This window comes from Crocodylus porosus, unplaced genomic scaffold (genome assembly GCF_001723895.1).
Source record: "Crocodylus porosus isolate Cpor-Errol unplaced genomic scaffold, CroPor_comp1, whole genome shotgun sequence".
NCBI lineage: Eukaryota > Metazoa > Chordata > Crocodylia > Crocodylidae > Crocodylus > Crocodylus porosus.
In genome coordinates this window covers 158478-183650 of record NW_017728926.1, presented here as the reverse complement: position 1 = coordinate 183650, position 25173 = coordinate 158478, and the positions used below count along the sequence as shown (strand labels likewise).

General features: G+C 47.2%; 1 protein-coding gene across 1 annotated transcript in view; it reads left to right on the top strand.

The window, feature by feature from the left end:
* The window catches only part of CAMTA1 (calmodulin binding transcription activator 1), a 1228941-nt gene that overhangs the window by 1182621 nt on the left and 21147 nt on the right, over positions 1 to 25173 (top strand). Inside the window, exons 14-19 of the mRNA XM_019541692.1 lie at positions 2663 to 2978; positions 3382 to 3905; positions 18354 to 18541; positions 20257 to 20503; positions 21454 to 21525; positions 23300 to 23320. Coding sequence (XP_019397237.1) covers positions 2663 to 2978; positions 3382 to 3905; positions 18354 to 18541; positions 20257 to 20503; positions 21454 to 21525; positions 23300 to 23320 — 1368 coding nt within the window. The remainder of the gene's footprint in view (positions 1 to 2662; positions 2979 to 3381; positions 3906 to 18353; positions 18542 to 20256; positions 20504 to 21453; positions 21526 to 23299; positions 23321 to 25173) is intronic.

Sequence of the window (25173 nt, the reverse complement as noted above, 5' to 3'; positions counted from 1 at the left end):
AATTTATTAATTAACATCTAAAGAAATAGGTTAAGCAGTTGAAAAATCCTCAGTGTAGGCTGTCTGTTGAAGCTTTGCAGATGGCTGTTATGCAAAAAACAAAAGCAAAGACTTAAGGGTCCCTGTCCCCATTCCCCAGGAAGGTTCCCCAAGGCTGCCATGGACAGAGGGCATACCAGCAGCCTGTCTCATGCATCCCACTGGAGAGGGGCTGTGGGCCTCAGAATCCCAGTTTCAGACTGATAACACCTAAAAAAGAGCCTCAAAAGTAAGCATTTCATCCTGGCCAAATGTACCTTGACTCTAATGACAGCCCTAGGATTGGTAAATATAGAATTGTTAAATTGTTTGTATTGTTGATTTTTGCTATTGCTCTGCGTCAATAAACTTGCCTATTATTAACTGGCAGGTGTTGTGGTCAGCCTGATGGTTGTGCTCACCTGGAACAAAGGGGCTGGTTCCTAAAATTCAGTCCAACAATTGGCCACTCCACCAGGACACAAAGGCAGTAACCTGACTGATCAGAGAATTTATTGGTACAGAGTGACCCTTTCTAGAGGGGTTAGCTAAAATATGTAGTAACGGAGAGCTGTATGGTAACTGTGACTAGGGTTGTAAGTGTTGTGCAGGAAATGTTGTTTGTTACTGCTGAACAGGAGACTTTGTTTGCCTACATCACGCAGAGTAGTGGACATGGTTATGTGCTGTGGTCTGCTTGGGATTAAGTAAGAACCTCCTGTTGTGTTTGCAATAGAAAGCTAAAGAGCAAAGAAAGTCTCTGCTGGAAAGGCTGTGTGAATGAACAGGGTCCTTTGGCTCTAGGGTCCTTGGGAAGGGTTACAGTCTTTTATGAATGGTTACAAGAACAGTGTGTTTTTCTGTGTAGTTTGTAAGGTGTAGGTTACAAGTGCAGGTTATGGCAAGGCAAAGTGTTATTCAGGCAGTGCAATTTCAAAAAAATCAGAGATAGAGGAATGTAAAAAAAATACTTTTGGATCCTGTGCGCCCTGGAGGATAGAGGCAGGAGGTAGCACAAAAAGAAGCAGGGTATGTTACTGGACATCTGCTCAGGCAGTGGCAGAGAATTTGTGATTGGAAGTGAGGGAAAAACTTTGCTCCCCCCTTCCCTCCCCCCCTCACCTCTCTAGGAACAGTAAAAAGCCTAAAAGAGATTGTTATAAAAGTGTAACATCTTGTTTTGGGAAACATCGGGATACAGCTGTGTAAACAGAGATCAGTGCCCGGAATTACTTTGGTCAGAGAAAGAGTAAGCTTATCAGAAACATGTTTTGTTTTTTCTCTAGGAAGGCATGGTTTGTGGGGGGTTCCTTTTGGAAGTAGGAAGAGCTTTTCCAAGGGAATTGTGTGTGGTGTGTAATCCATCTCACACAGTCTTTCAGGGGGAGATTTCTCGGTTCTAGAACAAAGCTTGCTGGATTGTGTGTGCACTGTAAGAACTGACAGGCTATGAGAGAGAGATCAAAATTTGCTGGATGTATTGGTTTGCAACGTGCGAGGCAAAAAGGGCCACTGAGAATGAACTGTAAAGCCTGTATACCAAAAATGATACAGTTAAAATCTGTAAGGAAAAGGAAAGCTGAAAGTTAGGTAAGATTCAGAAAAAAGTGTGGTATTCCAAGCAGTGTGGTATGTGTTTGCTCTGTGTGTGTATTGCAAGGCAAAGAAACTGCTGGAAGTGCGTCTGCAATCTCATTGGTAAAGGGTGTGATTTTTTTTTTTTTTACCTCCCCTCAGTCTCCAAAAAATAGTGTAAACCTTTTAAAAAGAAGAGTCTTAACAGCTTGTTAAAACAAAAAAAAAATGGTTCTAAAAACTCAGTGTCAGCTATTCAGGCTCTTACTGTAATTGATAAAGTTAATCAAATCAAGGGTGGAGCTTGTCCTGCTCCTCTTGGCCTGGTTAGATGTGTGCATTCTGGGGGTGCTCAGCCAGCTTCTGATGGTAGTCAGACAGAGTCTAGCTATAGCTATCCTGGTGCCACAGCTTGGTACGGGTACAGCTCCTTTATTGACACTTATCTGTGTTTCCTTAGTTTCTGCCCCACACTCAGCCCAGCCCTGAAGACTTGTTTATCACATGACTTCTTTGCAGTCACAGAGATGCTGTCATATTTAGCATTTCGCTGCTTCCAAATTTTGTTCACTGCTTCCTAGATTCCTGCTTCTCCAGCATTGCTTCTCTCTGTTTGGCTTCTCCCTGATAATTCAGTACAAAGCACTGACAGTTCCACCCTTCTGCGAACCTTGGCTGGCTGCTGGTTCTCCTGTTCATGTTGCACCACAGCTCTGTGATACTCCGAAAGCTAACACTGTATAGCTAACTTCCCATGGGGAGAGTGGGTTGGGTCTTTGAAAGCTGAACGTGAGGTTAGTGTGAAGCGGACAGACAATGGACATCCTCCTGTTTTTGAGCCCACAGGTCAACCTGAGCTGTGTTGCAGGGCCATTACGTGATCTCTGTAACACTTGTAAAGACACCACTTCTGGGCATTTGGGCATGCTTGGGCATTCAAGTGCTGCTGCTCAGAGCTATTCTCAGTGGGCAGAGCATGGAACAAGTCTCAGGGCTTAATGAGAGAGGGCAGCACTGATGGGTGTATCATGGGTTTTGCCATTGCATCAACTGTTCTCTTCTTTTCCAGATGTGGGCATGTGCTCTAGGCCACATGGATGCAGCTGTTGTGCTGTATAAGTGGGACCGCCGTGCTATTTCCATTCCTGATTCCCTTGGGAGACTGCCCCTGGCTATTGCCCGGTCTCGGGGTCATGTGAAATTGGCAGAGTGCCTGGAACAACTTCAGCGAGATGAGCAAGCTCAGCTTGGGCAAAACCCCAGAATCCAGTGCCCTTCAAGCGGAGAGTCCAACATGGAGAGCTGGGTGTCCCAATGGCATAGTGACATAATCACTTCTCAAGAGCCCCCAAAGGGAGTCACGGTTATTTCCAGTTCCAGTACAGGTAAAAACAACTCAGAGGGGTAGTAGCTTCCTCTGCTGGAGCAGGCAGTTTACTGGGAAAAGAGGCTAAGCACAGCTGTGCCATTCTAGGTGTGTTCCTCGGTCTCTGCCTCTTGGTGGCACTTCAAGTGATTGCATGAGCATTGATCAGTGTCCCACAGGGTGTCAGAAGCTGGCTGTTTTGAAAGCAGTGCACCTTGAATTGTGGGATCAATTTTGGTGTAGCTTTCTTGTAGAATGCCCATCACTGCTGCCACAGAAATCAGTATGCCATGCATCTCCACCCATGGTGGGTGGGAGCGCTTTCTACTGGGATCACATGATGCTGGCTGGTGGGAGCACTTTGTACTGGGATCACATGATGCTGGCTGGCTGGTCCTGACTTGCAGTCTGTTTGCTTCCAGAGTTAAGACGACCAAGGTCTGAGCCCTCCAATTACTATAGCAGCGAGAGCCAGAAAGATTACCCGGCACCCAAGAAACACAAGCTGAGCCCTGAGTACTTCCAGATACGGCAGGACAAGCTGCTCTCCACAGCTCTGAGCCTAGAGCAATCAAGCCTCCGGAAGCACAGTGCCAGCTCCAAGCATCCAGCCCCAGAGACAATCAGCCCCAGTGAAGGGATGAGGGACTATGGCCGGGAGCTGTCCCAGCACCTCCCAGACAGCACTGGGTACCGTGGCCCTGGCAGCCAGGCAGGGATCAAATGGAGCCCCAAAGACCTTTACATCGGGGTGTCCACGGTGCAGGTGACAGGGAGCCCGAAGGGGCATGCACTGGGGAAGGACACAGTGGCCCATAGCTTGCACCAGCGGGAGCAAATGAACGTACTGCTGATGGCTGACAGGGAGATAGTGGACACGGAGCTGCTGTCCTACCGGGACAATGTGGAGAACGAGGACTGTTTGCACCATATGGAAGACTTGCAGGTAAGTCTGTGGCTGCTCCAGGGCCATCTTCAAGGCTCTGTTGGGCTGTGAGACATGGAGGGCCAGGGCAGGTGGTGTTACAGTTGCACGAAGTGCTGTTGAGCTGCTGGGGCACAGTGGGTACGTGGGCTGGAAGGGTCACAGCTCCATGGCAATATAGGAGCAGCCCTGGCCAGTGCAGTAGGATCATGAGAGAGGGCAGCGCTGGGTAGAGATTCCAGGGGGTCATGCCAGTGCACGCAGGCAATTCTGCACAGCAACTTCATCTCGAGCCCAGGTACTGCAGGCCAGTGCCCTTGGGTGTCCAGCAGCAGTGCCACTGGCTTTGTCATCCTGTGTGCAAGATTCTGGTCCTGTGCCAGCACTGAAGGCGCATTGCATCAGTGAGTAGCTCTGGCGGCTAAGAGAAACTGAAGACAGCAACCCCAGACTAAGAGAGCAGCTGCTGCCATGTGAGAGGCCTCTGAAGGCACCAGGAGTCTGGCAGTGAAGGAAGCAGGTCCTAGGAAGATCAGTGTACCAGATCTGCCCTCACCTTTCCTGCTGGGTATTTATCTCCCGTGTTTCAGGAGAGAAACAGAGGAGAGCAGCTGGCGTTTTAGGGGAGGCTGTCTAGGGTGGGCTGTTGCAGTCCTGAATACAAGCTTCAGAAATAAATTGTCTGAAGCCAGCTGCACCCAAGCATAGCAAGGGAAAACAGGCCTTTGGGCCATGTGGTACTGACATGTGCTGTGCTCCTGTGTCTGGTATTGTTGGGGCTGGGATCTGGCACCTTCCCTAAGAAGCCCCATCCCTGTCACTCAGCATTGACATGATTTTGCTGCTCTCTGTTCCTGGGCCAGGTGTGGGAGTTCAGGACCTTGATTTTGCTATTCAGGCTCCTGTTGGTTATAGCAGAGCAGCCCTAGCAGCTCCCAGGCTTCCAGTGAGCTTGGCCTTGGTAAGCTGTTCCTGGAGCTGAGCTGGTAGCACCAGGTGGTGACTTCTTTGCAGCCCTGTGTAGGTGTTCACAAGGAGCCCTGGATATGCTGACACATTTCCTGTCCTTCTCTGAGAGGTCTCTGCAACCTCAGGAACCAGGGCAGCAAGCAGAGATGGTGTCCCCAGCACAGCAAGGGTACCTGAGCTTGGGGTCCTCATACGCCATCCCAATGATGAGGATGGTCTATGACCTGAAAACCCCATGTTCCCCTCTTAAGAGGGGCCCAGAGGCAGGTGATCCCTGGCTGCTGAGGAAGGAAGGGAGGGTCTCTGGCGACTGCTGCAGTGGTCAGGGACCTACAACTGATGTCTAATGTGTCCATGTATTGTAAGCCAGAGGTACAAGCAGCAGATTAACTCCTGCTATCTGAAGGCCTGATATACACCCTTCTGCTTCTTCCAGCGTGGTCCCAGATTGATACTAGGCCCATCCTTGAAAGAGTTGCCTACTCTAAGTCTATATCAATTAGGGGCTGGTCACAGCCCACAATGACACCAAGTTTATCTAGGGAACTGAACAGGTATGACCAGAGTGGATTTGATTTAAATCAAATCATTTTAAATGCTGATTTAAATCACTGGTTAGGAAGCCTCGATTTAATCATTGTTTTCTGCAAAAAGTGCATTCTTGTTGTTTGATATTCTTTATTCATTTAACTTCTTGAAATGGCACTTTTAGAGAAAAGTAAGGGCTTGACTGTGTACACAAACTTGCAGAGAGACAATAGGGCTGATAGGTAGGTAATCAGATCTGTTATCTCTCATCTCCATATACTGCTCTTAACAAGGATGTTATCTCTGGAGACGCATCTCTGGTTTGAGAACTGAAACTAAGCATCACAGAGATGCTTAATGGGATCTTCTAGACTGAGCACTGAGTCCCACTTGGTAGAGTGGTTTTCTTTTATCTTTACTAATCTATAAAGGAGCCTCTGGGAATCCCATAAGACTGGGCCCCTAATATGGCCTGTTGTAATGTATATATAAAACTTCTAAAAAGGTTACATGAATATATTGTCTCAAATAGTATATAATTAGAAGTAGTAATCCCTATTCTATGATGATCTCTTTGAGCTTTAACATATCTTAAATTAAAACTATTTTATATGGTTTTTTTTAAAAAAGCATCTTAAAAAATTTAAAAGTATGTTTAAAGAAAAAAAATGAAATTTTTAAAAATCTGATTTTTACATTAAAAAAAAAAAGTCATTGATTTTTATCCACCCTGCATATGACTGCTCCTAGTATCCTCACAGTGTGGCAAGTCAGCCCCTCAGCAAATCAATATGCATTTGTTGCTGTGGCATGTGCTGCCCATCCTGGAATCACTGCAGCAAGCCCATAGGCACACTGCGGGCTTCTGAATCAGTCTTGCTGTCCCTGTAAGGGCTGAACGTCCTTACCCTTCCCCCTTATAGACCCATAATCCAGGGCACAGTGGAAGCAGTGAGCAGTGCTCATTAAGAGGCTTTGTCTGTGGTACATGGTTGCCAAGCAGCTGTCAGGACCTGTTCCTGAATCTCTGAACTGAGGCTCTGGGACTGAGCACCACCTTGGTCTTCCACCAGGCACAGCTCATGGAAGGCAGAATGACAAGGAAAGGAGCCCTGCTGGAAAGAGCTTCACACTGCTGGCCCTTGATTGGCCCATGGCTCCTGGCCCTTGATTGGATCCTCCTATCTGTTTCCTGGGGAAGCCGTTTGGACAACAAGGTTCCTGCTGTATTTGGACCACCCCGCTGTTTCCCTGTTTCCTGGGATGACCTCTCCCTGCTGGCTCGCTTGGCAGGAAGAGGGTCTATGGATGAGGGACCCTGAGACAGCAACAAGATAGTGGCCTATAGAGAAGGTGACTGAGAAGGTGACGCAGACTTGATCTGCACTCCTAACTGGTGGAAGGGCAGGAACAGCAAGGACGGTGATGCAGAGGAGAACCTGCCTGTTTGGGGTGCAGGTGAGGGTCTGCCTTGCTTTTCATGACTGGAGAGGCCTTTGATGTTGAGGCTGGAGTTAGGCATACAATTCTGCAGAAATACCTGAAAGTAAAAGTGGAGTTTCTTAATAACTTTGCCTGTGGGCTTAGACTGAGTGGTCATTAGCTTTCAAGACCATAGTTCACACTGGTTTTAGGGAGAGGTACCAAGAACTTCGAGAAGACTCTGCCTTTCATTTTTCTGATTCTGGAGTGGCTGCAGACTCCCAGGAGTAGGTGGTAATAGTGAAAATGTTTACAGACCTCATTATGGAAGAGACTGTGGGAATGTGGCTGGAGTGGTACTGTGAAAAGTGGGTTACATACCGAAGGTATGAGATGCAGACTGTGTTTGGACTGGGGCTTGGCATGCCCTTGTGTTACTGTGGATGGACCCCATGGACTATGGGGATGTGAGGCACTTCCGCACTGAAACAGCCTTAAAGAGTCCCATAGGGGGATTATCTTTTATCAGGGACATCTCAAACTTTATTGTAAGTGTGGGCAGCATGAGCATCTCAATGCAGTCTGCACACAGACTTTGTGTGTCCTGTGTAGAAAGAAGGGCCATGTAGCAAAACTTTGGATGGATGTGTAACTTGTGTGGGGAGAGGGGCCACATATTCCAATCCTACCCCAAAACCTTCGCAAGCATCTCAAGTCGGAGGACAGTAGCCAATGCAGAGGATACATAAGAGGAGAGGGAAGAAGAGGACAAGGAGGAGGGGAAATGAGAAGAACAATGGGAAAAACAGGAAGAAGAGAGGAGGAGCAGTAGCAGGAAAAAACAGAGGTGAAGGGTCATAGATTCATAGATGTTTGGATCGGAAGGGACCTCAGTAGATCATTGATTCCAACCCCCTGCCTGGGCAGGAAAGAGTGCTGGGGTTAGATGACCCCAGCCAGGTGTATGTCTAGCCATCTCTTAAAGACCCCCAAGGTAGGGGAGAGCACCACCTCCCTGAGAAGCCCATACCAGATTCAGGCAACCCTTCCCTTAAAGAAGTTCTTCCTGATGTCTAACCTAAATCTGCTCTCCATCACTTTCTGGCCATTGTTCCTAGTTACTCCAAGGGGTGCCGTGGTAAACAAAGCATCTCCTATTCCGTGCTGCCCCTTGCCCCACCCCACCCCAATTTGTAGGCAGCCACAAGATCACCTCTCAGCCTTCTCTTGTGGAGGCTGAAGAGATCCAGGTCTCTCAATCTCTCCTCGTAGGGCTTTGCCTGCAGGCCCCTAACCATACAAGCGGCCTTCCTCTGAACCCTCTCGAGGTTGTCCACATCCCTCTTCAAGTGCAGCGCCCAAAACTGGATGCAGTACTCCAACTGTGGTCTAACCAATGCCGCATAGAGGGGGAAGTATCACCTCCCTGGACCTGTTCATCATGTACCTGCTAACACATGATAAAGTGTGGTTAGCTTTACCGATCACTCTGTCACACTGACAACTCATGTTAATCTTGGTGTCAACAGTGACTCTGAGATCCCTTTCTGCTGCCATGTTGCTGAGAAGGTCCTCCCTCATCCTGTAAGTGTACTGGTGATTCCTTCGCCCTAGGTGCAGCACTTTGCACTTGAACGGCACCCTAGTCTGTTCTGCATACTTCTCCAACCTTTCCAGATCCACCTGGATTCTTTTCCTACTATCTAATGTGTTAACTTTACCCCATAATTTGGTATCATCTGCGAATTTGGACAAAGTGCTTTCCACGCCCTCATCCAAGGCACCGATGAAGACATTGAACAGCACAGGTCCTAGGACCGAGCCTTGTGGGACTCCACTGTCCACATCTTCCCAGGTCGACACCAACTCATCCACCACCACTCTCTGGGTATGACCCCTAAGCCAGTTTTCCAGTCATGTGAACATGTAATCATCTACGTCACAGCTAGCTGCTCAGTTTATTTATGAGACTAGGATGAGATACTATATTAAAGGCCTTCTTAAAATCCAAGTAAATGACATCTACCTCATCTCCTGCATCTAAGCATTTTATGACCTGGTCAAGGAAGTGGTGAAGGAGACCCCACAGTACAGCCAGGAAGAGATTTTTGAGGAGGTCCTCCAGCTGGAGTTGCTGGGGGAAGGAGAAGAGAAACAAGGGGGGGACAAGTACCCTCAAGAGCAGGGAGAGAGATGGGGAGGACTTGGAAGAAGAAGAAAGAGAGGAGGTGATGGAATGACTCACTGAAAGTGCAAAAATGAAACCAGAGAACTTGGCAAACACAGGAAGTGTGGAGGAGGAGGTGAAAAATAAGGAAAGGCAGAGAATCAGAGATGGGACAGGAGGAGAGAGAATCTTCTTCTGTAGAGATCTCACTTTCCTCTGAAGAGGAAAGTCTAGGCCAGCCGTCCAAGCTGGCAACAAAATGGAGCACTCAGGGGAAGGGAAAAGGTAAAAAGCAAGGGAAAACAAAGGTGAAGAGCCACTTTGCAAAACAGTACCCAGTGGTCACCTTGGCCTTGGCATCAGTCAACGTTCAGAGTATTCTGAGCGTGAGTAAATGAGCAGGAGCAGAGGCATTCCTGACTCTCAAGTATGAGCAGATATCATGTGCTTGTGGGCATGTGGCATACTAGGGGGGAGAGGATCATGTATGTTTTGAGGAGAGGTGGACTTGAGGACCTTCACAATGGCTGGGCAGTAATGAAAATGGGGCATCTGGAGTGAAAGTTCTGGTATGGAACGCATGGATTAGAATTCAAAAGGTGATAGAGCTGGTGAGTAGAAGGATTTTTAGGTGGAATGCGAAGTATCTGGAACAGTGTTTGTCATAACAAATGTATATACCCTGGCAGAGAAGAAAGCCTGTTATGTTGTATTGAATGAGGTATCAGTAAGTTTACCAGGATCCAAACCCAATGTATTGTTTGGAGATTTCGACTGTCTTATATAGGTAGGAGACAAAGGAGAGAGAGAAGGGGAGGGAGTGGACAAAACCTCCAGACTGTTGAAGAAAATTGTGGAGCAGAACAGTGTGCAAGATGTAGGTAAGAGAAGCCCAGAGAAGGAAGTGACGTTCACAAGGGTCAGCCTGACCAGAAAATTCCATTCAATTAATTCGATCTTTTTGGCAAAGCACAGGGGGTGCTTTGAGGTGGGGCTGAATTCCTTCTCATGCCATTTGATGTTGAAGACCAAGGTGGAGGTGGATGCTTGCTGGGTGAAAGGGAGTGAAATGTGGAAGTTGAATGTGGCACTCATTCAGAGCAGGTTATGGGGATGAGTGACATCTGGGAGGTGATAGAAGAATTGTATCAGGATATGTACTCTCCAAAAGTAATGTAGGGAGGGGATATCACTAGGTTTTGGAGATACTGCAAAGCAGGATAAGCAAGGTGGATAGTCACAAGCTAAAAGAAGAGTGGAGTGTGCAGGTGGTGAGGAGGTGCTGGGAAGCTACAGGAATAGCAGAACACCAGGAGAAGATGGATTCGCAAAAAAAATCTGTACAATTTTTTGGGAAGTGGTAGGTCCAGACTTAATGGAAATGCATGGGAAAATGAAAAGGGGCAAGCACTTGGTGGTGGGTATAGAAAGGGGGGTGATCACTTTGGTTTTCAAGAAGGGTGATAGAGTCATAACTTGGTCTGAATGAGTGCCACATTCAACTTCCACAGCTCTCTTCTTTTTACCTAGCAAGCATCCATCTCCAAATTTGTCTTCAACATCAAATGATATGAGAAGGAATTCAGTTCCATGTCAAATCTACCCCAGTGCTTTGAGTAACTGGGGACTCACTATCCTCTTGAATTTTTACTATAAGTTTTTTGCAAAGGTAGTGTAAGAGAGAGGTTGAAGTGGGTGATTGGGAAGGCAGTGGCACTGGATCAGGTTCTTGGAGTACTGAGAAGACAAATCCATGAAGCCTTGGTGCAGCTAGGAGATGTGGTTGGGTTTTTCAGACAGCAGAAACTGAATGTAGCCGTACTTAACCTGGGTTAAGAAAAAGCATATGATCACATGGTGCACACATTTTTGCTGGCCACTCTGGAAAGGATGGGCTTCCCCCCATGTTCATAGAATGGATTTAAATTTTGTATTCCGATATAATAAGTCAAGTATTGGTCAACAGTCACTTGGAGCAACAAATAGAGGTGCAGTCAGCAGTGTGGCAAGGGTGCCCTTTGCCCTCCTTTTTTATTTATACATATAATGGAATCATTGTTGAAGAAGATAAGGATCAATGGTGGAATAAGTGGGATGCTTGTACCTGGGGGAGATGAGGACCAAACCAAGTGTGTAGCATATATGGGCACTGTTAATGTCATTTGTCGAGGTTGCCTGTCCCTGGAAAGAGCACTGAGGCATCCAGGTGAATATGGAAAAGTGATGGTAGCTAAGTTAAATATAGCGAAGTTAAATGCATGGTATATGAGGATGCGGGGGATTTAAACACATTGGGGTCAAGATTGTTGGAGAGGGGTGAGTGCTGGGAATTAATTTTCCTCCAGGACTGGAGGGACAAACTGTGTTGGAAGAAGTGAGACAGTTACCAGGACTCTGGAAGTCATGCAAACTGTCTTTGGAGGAGAAGATGAGAATGATCAAGGCACTGATATTGTCATCACTGCTCTACATGCAGATGGTTTTTCCACTTCAGTGGAGGATGATATGCAAGATCCAAAATAAGTTATGTACCTTGTTTTGGTCCTTGCAGGAGTGCTGGGTCAGAGAGTTGCTATATAGGACATAGGGGTATGGGGGATGGGGTTTTCCAGTTATATTTTGGTTTATCTTTGTAAAATATATGAGCCTTTGTTGCACCTTAGTGGTGGGAGGTAAATCCAAATCTGCAGGTTTTATGAGATACCACAGAGGAAGAGTGGGAAGATGACATCTGCCTAAGCATAAGACCATAGGCATTACAACCACCAAGGTTTTATGCTGTCTTAGAGGCACTGAAGAATAAATATAATTTGCAGCAAGTGGGTCCAGAAATCCTTAAGAGAATGCTAGAAAATTCATTAATATGTCCAATCAAAGAGCCGTCTCACTCCAGTAGGATGCCTGAATAAGAAGAGATTACGAAGGGTGTGGAGTGACATTTTTAAGACACTTATTGGAAGAGCACAGATTTTGAATGGTTGAGGGCCCACCATATCCTTCTGGTTTGGCAGCTATAGAAGATTTGGTGATTGGATAGTGAAATGTAGTACCTAAGGGCCAGCTACCTCAAAGGCATGTGTTCTGGGAATGTCATGTTGCAAAGAGGATATGGATCAGATTGGGATACCTTCTTGAGACATTAGTAGGGATATGGCCTGTGACACATGAGATGGTGCTGTGGGGCAAGTTCCCACAAACTGGAAGAGGAAAGATACTGATTTTTAATCACTAGTTCAAAAATAGGGCTGAATAAGGTAAACCTGTACTATGTAAGGGAAAACCTGAAAAGGGGTGGCAGAGGACCAAGTTGGCAGTTCTGTTGCTATGAACATTGTGCAAAATGTATCAAATTCAGAGCATTTTTTCTTGTGCCCAGGATTGGCTGATGTGGTTTTGTGTTGGGATTTTTTGTTTCTCTGTCTGGGTTTTCTTGTTTATTTCAATTCCTATGTTCGAATAATACCTGGTGTTAAATCATAGAGAAGTAGGGCTGGAAGAAACCTCCAGAAGCCATCTAGTCCAACCCCCTGCCTGAGGCAGGATCATCACTGTCCAAGCCATCCTATACAAATGCATAATCTAAACTCTTAGTAAAACTATTGCCAACCCTGACACAACCTAAGACATAACACCCAAACCTGCCACAGGTAAACCAGGACCATGGTGGTCAAAATACTGCTGCCACAAAGTTTGCTAATATAAGCTCAAAGGCAACCCCCGCCCCCTGGTCCAGACCTATCTGACCATGGGGTAAAATTCCTTCCTAATTTCACATATGGTGATTGGTCTGACCCTGAAAAGAGGGCAGGACCCTCTAGATTCAAGTTGCAGCAGGAGCTTTGGCACACCCCAGTCAAAAATCCTAGCCTTGGCTTCAACCAGCACCCAGTGCCTCTGAGGAAGGCTTAGAAACACCTTGACACATGTAGCAGAAAGGGTGCTGAGGGATGGAATTTCCTCTCAGTCCTATGTGACAACTAGGAAAGCCCAGAAGCATGGGAAATCCCCATAGAAGAACAAGGGCATAGCTGTGCCTAGAACATCCCTGACAAGTGGCTGTCCAGCCTCTTCTTGAAAGCCTCCAGTGGTGGAGAGTCCACAACTTCCCTAGGCAATCTAGTTCACTGCCTCCCTGTTCTCACAGTGAAGAAGTTTTTCATGATATCCAATCTAAACCTGCTTTGCTGCAACTTGAAGTCATGTGTCTGTGTCCTACTCTGCAGTAAGAAAGAAAAAGTATTCTCCCTCTTCTTTCTGGCAGGCCTTCAAGTATTTGAAGACTGCTATCACGTCCCCTCTTAAGCCTCTTTTCTCTAAGCTGAGCGTGCCTACCTCCTTCAGCCCCTCCTTGTATGACTTGGTTCCCAAGCCCTTTATCATTTTTGTCACCTGCCTCTAAATCCTTTCTAACTTCTCACATTCTTTTCAAAATGCGGAGCCCAGAACTGCACACAGTACTCTAGATGAGGCCTAACCAATGCCAAGAAGAGACGTGCTATCACTTCCTGTGTCTTGCACCTAATCTTCTATTGATGCATCCCAAAACCTCATTAGCCTTTTGTGCAGCTGCATCGCACTGCAGACTCATGTTGAGTCTCTGATCTACCAGGACTCCCAGATCTCTTTCCTCAAGGCTGCCATCCATCCAGGTATTACCCATTTTGTACTTGTATTTTTTATTATTCTTTTCGAGGTGTAGCACTTGCAACTTTCCAGTCTGTCCTTTTGACTCCTTTTGAATTGTGCTTCTATCCTCCATGTTCACAATGCTTCCCAGTTTAGTGTCTTCTGCAAACTTGCAAAGTTTTAGGTTTTGGATGGGGAAATGGATGAATTTTTTTGGTTGGTTCTGTTGAAGTGGGAGATATGTGTTTAAATGTTAAATGTAATGGCTTGCTTGATTTAATAGAAAGTTTGTGTTAAAAGAAGGAAAAAGTTTTATGTTTTTGATACTTTTATAATAAAAGAAAAAAAATGCTGTTTCGCTGCCTCTGCGCCCTGATTCTAGATCAGACCATGCCTTGCTGATCCTACTTGGACTTTGATCTCTGCCTTTGTTTCATGCCTTGGATTGTTGGAACTCTACATTCATAGGTACCTGAGCTGGTTCACTCCCTGACCTTGCTCTGCCTAGCATTTCAGCCTTGATTCAGGCTCTAACTCTCTAGCTTTGACCCCTGCTACCTCTTGGACATTTGGCAATTGGCTGGCGCTAATCACAAGTCAGTCCATCTGTGCCTTGGTGTGTGACATATTTTGTGTGGACCAGCCTACTTGGGCAAGGGGGTAGTACCCACAGGATGGATCCCATAGGCCAGCCTCTACCCCCAGACTCCTCGAAGTGGGAGCTAACAACTCAGGAATAGCCAAGCCAGTTAAAGCGTACAGGCCAGGTCCTGCAAATCCAAGTCAGTCAACTGCTGATGGAAAACCTGTACCCGAGGGCTCAGTTGGCCCATCAGGTTGATGACTACCAGCAATTGCAAATGGAGAATGACTCTTTCTGAGGACATTCACTGGACCAGCACCTGGTAATCCAACTACCCCCAGATTTAATGTTGATTGTCATATTTCTGGGGCTTTATGAACCAGTACTATCTCTTCTTTCTGACATGCTCTTGTACATATGCCAACAATCAAGCCAAGGTGGCCTTTGTTATCAGCCTATTAATGGGGGATTCCCTACTAAATTGGGCCTCCCCAACTATTAGAGAAGCATTGGGGGATGCAGAACTTGGGGCTCTGTCTGCAATATGTGAAAAACCAGAAACAGCTCTGTGATAAACCAAAAACAGCTCCACCTAGGTTCAGGCACAGCGACCTTCTATGCAGCCCACTTTTGCTGTTATGCAGCTGACACAGACTGGAACGAGGCCGTCCAGTTCCAATGTGGGGGGTGGTCTAGGAAAAAGTCAAGAACTATCATGTGGAGGTACTCTCCAGCCAAAATACCTTTATTGAGTTGGTCATCAGGCTAAAAGGGCATCAAGAAGAAAAGAGGTTGCTACCTTTGGCTTCCCCATTCCACACCACCTTTCATACTTACACCTGTTCTGAGCTCATGCAGGTGGATGGGAGTTGTTGAAGGTTCACTCCTGAGAAATGGGAATGGTCCCAACAGCACCACCAATGCCTCTGTTGTGGTGACCCCTGGCAAAACATTGCCTTCTGTCCAGCCCATAATTGTGGGGTTCAGAAAATGCCAAGGCACAGGCCCACTAAGTGGGGTAGGCCTGGGAACTACGCATAATACCCATCCAGCTTCAGGGTTTAGTGGGGCCTACTCACTGCCTCATAGGTCAGACCCTCAGCTGCAATTGGTCCAATGGCTGTATATACCTGGCTCACCTCAGCCATTCCTGGAGCTGACCACTCTTCTCAACTCTAGGTCTTCTGACTGCTTCATGGATGAGGAGACCACACAGAGATTACATGATCCCTTAGACAGCCAGTCCAGACCACTAATGCAGGAGACCATTGATAGGTCCATACTGTCCTCCAGACCACTAATGCAGGAGATGCTCCTCTGGAGGTAGACATCCAAGGGCATTTGGAAATGCTGAGCTTCAGGGTAATCCATTTTCCACGTTTTCCTCTAATGCTGGGGATAACCTGGCTACTGCTGCATGACCCCATTGCGCTGTGAAAGTTGCAGAAAATCAGTGTTACTCCAATCACTTCCAGAGACACCGCTGGAATGTCTGGGAACCCATTGCTCAGAAGATCCTAGGAGTATCCATACCTTTGACACCGAGGACAGACCTGCCCCCCTGACATGGTAGTAGACCTTCCCTCCAAATATAGGGACTGTCAACGTTCTGGGAAAAAAAGAACTTGGACACACTTTACCCCATTTTGGGACTATGATTGTACTATTGAATTCCAGCCTGGGACAAAGATACCCATAGAGTAAATATAAGTCCTATCCAAACCCAAGCTAATCACTCTGTACAAGGATCTCCAAAAGAACCTAGCTAAGAGATTTATTAGGAAATCCACTTCACCTGTCAGGACACTGGTCTTGTTTATAGAGGCAGAAGAGGGGTGGGCAGGGAGATGAGAGTCTGTGCCTCTGTGTAGATTACCAGGTGCTAACCCAAATTACCACCCAGAATATGCTTCTTGCCCTTCGTCTTGGAACTGTTAGACTGACTACGAGTAGTTTCTGTCTTTACCAGACTGGCCTCCCATGCTGGTGGTGCTAGAAAATTTTATGAAAAAAGAACATTTAATTCCCTGCATTGTGTTACCTACTATCAAAGAGAAATCACAGCTCTGGATATCCACATGGTCCACCTCTGTGGACTCCCTTAGCATTTAATCTCAGAGAGAGTGTCTCAATTTACCTCCTCATTTTGGCAAGAGGCCCTGTGCCTACTTGGAGTTCAGTTCCACCTGTCAGCTGCATATCATCTCCAATCCAGTGGCCTGGCTAAAAGAGTAAGTCAAATCCTGGAGCAATACCTTTATTGCTACAGCAGTTACCAACAGGATAATTGGTCCTCCTTGTCCATTTGCAAATAAAGTTTTCCATCCTCAGTTCCACACCAAGCTGCCTTAGATCTTTCCCAAACCTGTGGCCTCTAAATGGCTGCAGTACATTCATCGTATGTAGGAGGATTTGAAGAAATAAGTAAACTAAGCCAGAGAAACCTAAAATGTTATGTTGACCATTGACACCAGCCAGGCCTGACCTGTATCATTGGCCAGAAGGTATGGTTATCCCCTGAGCGCATACGCACAGAGAGACCTTCCTGCAAATTGGGCTGTATCCAATAGTCCATCAAATCAACACCATCGCGTACAAACTGTGGCCTCCCCAGACCCCCAAAATTCACTTAGTATTCCACATGTTGTTAAAGCTGAATACAGAAAAATCCCTTCCACGCAGAACCCAGCCATTTCCTCCTGTTGTTGTGCAGGGGAATGAAGAATATAGCGTTTGGGAAATCTCAGATTCAGAATTTAAACACAGCTGGTTATTGTTCCAGGAACACTGGGAAGAATATGTTCTGGAAGACTACACCTGGAAACCAGTACCTGTCCCAGCACTACTTCATGCTTTCCATTAAAAGCACCTGGAAAAACTGTGGTCAGCCTGCCTGGAAGTTGGGTATAAGAGAGGGGGTAACATCAGGACACAATCCTGAACCCCCAATCTAGAGACTTGGGGACCAAATACTTGCTTGGCCCTCCACCAAGCCACAGCTTATGGAAGAAAGCAGAACAAGGAAAGGGGTCCCACTCTGAAAGGGCTTTCCACTGGCCAGTGTCTCCCAGCCCCTGACTGGATACTTCCAACTACATAAGCGTTCCTGGGGATGTTGTCATGCGGCAGGAGCCTTGCTATCCTTTGCACTGCTTCCTTGCTTCTGTGCCCTGATTCTAGATGAGGTCATTTGCTGACCCTGATCAAACTTTGGCCTCCGCCTCACACTTTGGATTGTTGGGACTTGGCTCTCATGGGTAGTTGACCTGACTTAATCCCTGACTTTGTTCTGCCCAGCATTTTGGCCTTAATTGGACTCTGACTCTGGTTTTGACCCCACTTACCCTTTGGACCTTTGTCTATTGGCTGGTGCTAATCACTAGTCAGACCACCTGTGCTTTGGTGTATGACAGCAGTGGCAGGCACTGTCCCACACCAGCCACTGATTATGTGCAGGATTTTTTGCTGCTCCCACCAAGGAAGTGGTACTCCTTGTTATTGGACTGTTTAGAGTTAACAGCAACAATTAGTGACTCTGGTAATAGAAGGTTTTTAACCATTTCTGAACATAAACATTTGCATAATTTGACAAAGATGACATCAAAAAATATATCCTAGCTGTTGCACGACATTACTGTTGAACTGAGCCAAGTGTGGGTGTAAGTTAGTGTGTGGCATCAAACAAATCCACCCCAGATATTCCAGCCTCACTGTCACCTTGGGTGTACAGGCAAGCACCCATTAGAGCATAGAGGCAATCCATACCTTGTCATATTCCTTGAGGGGCTCATGCATGCTACCTGGAGCAACTATCTTGCCTTATTTGGTGTAAATAAAGAAATACTGTCTGTGCAAAGTGTTGGTGCTGCCAACACCAGAGCTTTGGAAGGAGTGAGGCTGCAGTGGATTAAGGCTGCACTGTGTAGCTCTTTCCATCCCTTTGGGTGGGGGAATTGCATGATGCTCTGAAATATTTGAGTACAGCAGTGACAAACAAAGACTGGGAGGGGCAGGAAGGCCAATCCAGCCAGAGGCATAGTGAAAACCCAAATTGGGTACATTTATTTCTAACCAGAAATACTGAGGGAGTGTCAGGGCTGGGAAAAAGCAGCAAGGGAGGTTTGAGACGTTGCTCAGCAGCCCATGAGCATGGCTGTTGTCTGCCTGTTCCCAGGTGAATATGATGACATTGGCAGAGCACATCATCGAAGCGACACCTGACAGGATCAAGCGGGAGAACTTTGTGCCAATGGAGTCACCGCTGGTGGAGAGGACAGATGGTGCTGCCATTAGCACCACCATGAGCTGGCTGGCCAGTTACCTTGCTGATGTCGACCATCTGCCAAGTGCTGCGCAGATCAGGTTGGTGATGAATCCAGAGGCAGTCATGGGCATGCTCCTCTTTCACTGCAGGTGTGTGCGTGTGTGTTCCTAAGTCCTTGGGATTGCTTTTGAATCAAATTTAATGCAAAGGAGTCTAGAACTTTCCTGCTTGGTCTTGCACATGCAAACACCAGGCAATGCCGACACCTTGCTGCTGGGGACTGCTGTGAATTGATAGAACAGGGCAAACATGCAGCAAAGAAGACCCTGTTGGACATGGAGTGTGAGGCAGAAGAGGGCACAGCCAGGCAGACAGTTAGTTCTTTTGGGGCCTGGATGACCTCACACTGTAGTAGGAAGTCATGAGACTGAAGTGAGGGTTTGAGAACTTAGGGTCTGTTTCCTGATCTCTCAAGCCTTAGAGCAGGATAGGCGAGCAGGAACTCCATATGTTGAAGCTCTGGGCCAGCATCCCTAATTCCACAAACTGTCACAAGCCTTTAACTTCCACTGAGGCATTTTCCCCAAAGCAAGGACAAAAGGATAAAAGCCAGCAGTAGCCACACAGCAGCCAAATTCTAAAGCAAGGGCATGTTAGAGGGTCTCAGTGGTTATATTCAGTGCTGAGTGATAGGGGCTTGAGAAATGGATTCCTCTCTGGATTCTCCAGCTCAGACCCAGGTGCTATTCCCCAATGAACACCTTCTTGTTATGTGTCCTTCCCGAACTGCAGCCTCTGTTCCTTGTCACATGCTGAAGGGCAAGGAGCTCAGTTACAGGCTTCTACCTACATGTTGTGCCTAACTGGGTGTAATATGATCTGAGGGCTGCAGGTGCCACTGGGTGTCTGACAAGGCCATCAGAGGGTATCTGTGTACCCTTCCCCCTTGTCGTCCGCATCACAAAGATGATGAGTGTTTGATGGTCTGAGAATCTAGTCGAAACGTGTCCCATGTTACATAACTACTCACGTTCCCACACACATGCAGACTAGAGTCCTGGACTCAAGAGTGGCATTCCTCTGTGCAGGTCAGTGCCTTGGTGAGGATGATCATATCCTTCCCACATCACAGACAGAGGTTGGTGATACCAGGCTCCAAGCCTGGACCAGTGTGGTCTGCGACATGGCCCTGACTTCAGAGCTTCTAGTGGAGAAGGAGCTTAATGGAAGTGGTGCTTGTGGTGGGGACAGGACAGATGAGGCAGCCCCAGTGGGATGCCTGCTGCAGCCTGGAAGCATCCCCTTCATTTCTGGGGTCACCCAGAGTCATAACATGCAGCTTTCCTTTGCTGTTAAACTTAGTCTGAATTCAATCTGTGCCTGAAGAGCCAGCTGAGTCCAAGCTCATTTCAGAGCTGCCCTTGTCTCAAGTCATGGGCAGGGCTGTTCAGAGTGACAGCAGCTCAGTTGCATTAGAGAGCCTCCTCTGGTGGCTTTATCAACCCCTGCCTGTTCATCTTTCACTATATCAGGCAACTTTCTACAGTGAAAAGCCCTGAAAAAATATCACGGGGATAAATCAGACTTGTAGAACTTGTTTCCCAGACACTGTAGCCAGGCCATAGTCCAACCTGTGCCCAATTCCTCCTAAAGCCAAGTACATGCTCACGCACGGCAGGTACTAGGAGGTCAGTGCAGCATAAGAGTTGTTTAAGCTTAAGCTCCACTCTGGCAGAGAGTAGCAGAATGTGTCAGACAGCAGTAGCCACCATGTGCTCATGTGACCATGTTCACACTCTGGCTTTGATTTCAGAAGTTTGTATAGTGAACCCCTGACCCCTTCTTCAAACACCAGCCTGAGCCCGGTCGGCTCACCAATCAGCGAAACAGCTTTTGAGAAACCCAGCCTTCCCTCAGCAGCAGACTGGTCAGAATTTCTGAGTGCGTCCACCAGCGAGAAGGTTGAGAACGAGTTTGCACAGCTAACTCTGTCTGATCATGAGCAGAGAGAGCTCTATGAAGCTGCCAAACTTGTCCAGACCGTGTTCAGGAAATACAAGGTGAGTCGCTAGTGTAATAGCATAACTAAAGGTGGGAGAGTGGGCGTACCCACCCCAGGTGCCACGTTATGAGGGGCATTGGAATCACTCCCAACTTCCTATGGAGCCTGCACCTAAGCAGCATTGCTGGGCTGGGAATTCCAGAACAGTTCCTGGCTACTGTTGTTTGTCGCCAGGATGCAACAGATCCAGGATGAGCAGAGCAGATGGAGGCAATAGTTCAGCCAGGATTGTTTAGACATTCCTGGCTGGGTAAGACTCCCCTCCCCTCACCCCCACTCTTGGACCCATGCACCACATCCTGCCATGTCGTTCCCACTCACAAAACTGTGCCCCTTGCCCTCAACCCACTCTTTGAACCACATGTGCCCTCCCTCCCCATTCTCCTGTAAGTTTGCCCTGGACACTTAAGTCTGCTGTGCTGATGGACCTCGGGTGGGGGGGAGGGGGAAGGAAGCAGAGTCTGCCAGGAAATTAAATGCAGATAATACGTGTTTACAGGATACAACAGGTTCCCCAGCATGTCCTCCTGGCCCCTTCCTCTCACCCCTTATTTTTTATGCCATGTCTTGCATGCTGCTGATTTGGTTTAACAGGCCAGTGGAGTCAGGATGCCCAGCCTCAACTCCACCTTGGTGCACAGTGTTGCTGTAGTGGAAGCCCTGTAACTCTCTAAGTACATTCATGAAGATTCAGCCTTTGGTCAGCCACCTGTTTTCATCTTGTTCTGCCAGCTACTGGCTCATTGTATGCAGAGGAATCAGAAGGTCTCTGTCTTCTTTACCAGTTGCTAATGAAACCTTTTTCGCAGTGTCTGCTGGTGGGAGCTGAGCAGGAAGGAGCCAGGAATCCGAGCCCTTGCCAGCTGCAGCAGACCACTATTTTACATCTTCCCTTCTGGTTTGCCCGCTCAGTTTGTTAGTCATTGTTTTTTTTACTTCTTTGTGCAGGGCCGTCCCCTCCGGGAGCAGCAGGAAGTGGCTGCTGCAGTCATTCAGCGTTGTTACCGAAAATATAAACAGGTAAGCAAGGCTTGCCCTTTTTGTGTAATCACAAAGCCTGTACAGGCACAGGCACAGGCACTTTGCTTTGGGAATGAGCCCCCAACACGTGCTTTTCACTATGCAGCATTTAAAGTCTTTTACCTTTATTTACCATATTTACTTGATTCTGAGATAAGGTCCGTCACATTTAACATGGCAGGGGGGAAAAGTCTTGGAATTGAGTACAGGGCAGTGGTCTAGCATCAACCCTGGGCTGGAGCCACAGCCATAGCTGCTGCTTGCCTGCCCCACCTCACTTACCCTTACTCCAATGCTAGCAGGCTCCATCCCCACTGCAGCCTGGGGAATGTAGCTCATAGTAATGGTGCTGGCTCTGTGCCACTGCTATGGAGCTGGTCTGGCCCTGCTCTGTGCCCCAGGCTAGAGTGGGGGAGAGCCTGCCAGTGCCAGAGCAAGGATGCGGGGAGAGGAGGGAAGGGCAGGCAGGGATCAGAAATAAGGGTTCAGGGGAAGGGAAGGGAAGCTGGACTGTGGCTGCAGAGGGAAGGGGAGAGACAGGGGTAGCAGAAGCAGTGTTGGGGTGGGGTGGATATGGGAGAAGGGAGCAGGGACTTGAGGCTGTTGGGGGGAGCAGGTGGCAGGCAGCAAGCTGCTTTAGCTCTTTCACTGCCTGCTCCTTACCACCCTCCTCCCCCACTACTTGCTCTGCACTGCCTGCTGCCTACTACTGTTTTCCCTGCTGCAGTAGTGGTGGGGACAAATTTAAAACAATCCTCCAATCAAGGTTTTATGTGTGGAAAATTATAATAATTTTATGTATTTTCTATGTATGGAATCTAAGTATTGGGGGATTGTCTTAAATTCAGGGTCGTCTTGGCTTTCGGTTAATAAGTTACATTGCAACTGAGCTCCGAAGAGAAGGAACGATCCTGAATGGAACACCATTTCTCCTGGAGGGAATTCTGATGCATATGCTTTCCCTATTTTATTATGCACTGTGCTATCCAACAGTGCAGAAGAAACCAATCTTTCCTCAAGTATAAGTGACAGGCCAGTTTGAACCCAGAACAATCATGTGGCTGCAACAGCATGTTTGAGATGGGACAGAAGGAACAAGCATTATTTCCCAGTAACTCGTGTCTTAGCCCCAATATACCTTGTTACATACTGGTATGGTGACACTGTACTTCTGGCTAGGAACTTGCCAAATTTCATCGTGAAATTGAAGTTGGTTTTGTGCTCAAGACTGTCAGACAAGGAAGGTGGAGGGGGGGCCTTCTTTTGTACATGCCAAATTTAAAAATCCTGGAAAGCCAGTATTTAATTTTATCTAAGCTACCCCGGAGCTGAGACCCTGTACCAGAATCTGCTCTGGATACAAAATTTAAGCTGACTTCTCAACCCCAGAAAAAGAAGATTTTTTTAAATGGGAACAATGCCAGCCTAGTAGCACCAGTTCCAATGAACTCCTCCCCCGGTCTTGGACTAACACACAGGATTAGGATCCTGGAGGGAAAGGCAGATTCCTGTGCTCTGATGGAACTGTCTGACTGAAATGGTGATTAGGGAAGCATTCCTCAGTTGGACCATGGCTGAGATTCACACATGTAAAGGCACATGTACTAGCATGAAGTTTCCTGTGATTCCAGAACATAGATCCCTTCTCCCAACCTGCTTAAAGCTGGTCCTGGGCCTGTGTGATGTTGCTTTTGAGAGAAGATTGTTTGGGTTTTTCTCAATTCTTTATTTGCAGAACTAATGTTAACCTTGTATTTTCTGTTTCTCCCCCAAGCTTACTTGGATAGCCTTGAAGGTAATGAATACACAAATGCTGTTTCAAAAACTGCTTCCCTTGGGTCTCAGATTTCCATGTTCAGCAGAAATAAGGAAAACCTGGTGTTCAGTGCAATGATTTGATACTACCCAATAGTAAATACATGCTAGTTAGACTGTTGTGCAACAGACACATTCCCACTGGAGAAGAGATGTGAGCTGTCATGCCGCGAGCATGTCCTGTCATTGCAGAAGTACAGTAGTGAAGCCCACTCTTACATATGTGTGTTTGGTGACACTGGGCTAGGAAAAGACAGTGCCTGCTGGCAGCTCATTTTGAGGGGTGGCGAACACCGCTCTCTTTTATCCCTTGTCCTTGTACTTTCCACTGACCAGAAGGCAGGGTAGGTGAAGGGATCCCATGAAACTGTGTGCTGATCTAGTGGCATCCTGGGTGCCTGGGCTGCAGTTCCCACTATCACATCCCTCCTGATGGTGTCATGTTATCTTGGAGTGCCTTTAGGGTTAAACCAAAGCATCACTGTTTCCACTTTTAAGCCCTTCTGTTCAGGGGTTTGTAACTCAGCCGCTCAAGTCCCATCTGGACTAAGACTTGGAAAGGGAACGATCAGCCTGTAAGTGGGCTAATTTAAAAACAAAATCTGTTTCATTTACTTATTAAATTATATGGGGAGGGAATAGCAATGATGGCAAAACAGCCAGCATCCAATGACTGCTTCAATTCCAAAGAGTGAAATTTGGTAAATGCCAGAGTTAGTCCACATGCCTATCAGAGAAAAAGACAGCTCCTCAGTAAGGTGATGCGTAGCATGGGCGTGTGTAGGGGTGGGCCTGCAGGCTGCATGCTGCCTTTCCCCTGCAATGAGCGAATGGAGGCTGGCTAACTAACCAGGGATGACAGCCTTTCAGTTGCAGATGTTGTGTTTGTCAAAAGAGGGCTAACAGTCACTGCAGACATCTGTTATGAACCCCAGAACAGCCTTCACAGATGATCTAGAGTCTGCCCTTACCTCTTAGAGGATTAAAAGCTCACATGCTGTAACATTCCTGAATACATGTGGCTGCTGTAAACAGAAGCTTTCTTCATGGGCTATTTCAAAAAGAAGAAACATGAAACAAAGATTCTGTTAAAGTTCTTTTCAGGAATAGAATACAGCTCTGCTCTGCAGTTGGCTGTTGAGTAATTGTCTCCTGCTACATAAGGGAAAGCCTGTTAGTAGACCCTGCAATATAATACATTAACTGAAGGAACTGTATACACAACCCCAAGCCATTGGTGCATTTCTGGGCTCTGTGCCAGGAGTGAGTCCAGATGAGGTGCACATCCTGCACATGTTGAGCAGTTTCTCACCTGGTCCTTTGGGTACCTTGTAGAAGGCTGAGGAGCTGTTGGACCAGAGAACACCACTTCAGAGCCCAAGTTCTGTGGACATGGAGTTAGAGACTTCAAGGGTCCCTGGTCTAGGAATAACCAGGGATGGAAGAGGTTTAGAGTGTGATGGGGCCTGAGGGCAGATTTGCATTCCAGCAGATGCTTTTTACAGCTCTGAAAAACAGAAGTCTCTCTGGGCAGCAGTGCTTCAAGGTGTGCTCACTCCAGCAGCCCCAACCCTCAACTGGTTTGATCCAAACACATTCTAAAATGCTGTAGTGATGGGCCCCAGTGAGCTTGGGTTTGTTGGTTGTTTGGGTGTCAGTGCAGCATCCCCTCCCTTACAGACTGAGCAAGCTGAGACCAGGCACACTAGCTGTTCCACTCTCAGTGTCAGAGCAGAGCGCAGAACAAACTGTAACCTGGGAACACCCAAGGGTGTGTCTGTCCTCAATTGGAAAGGATAGATGAGGCAGGCGGCAGTGCTGTGAGAAGCACAC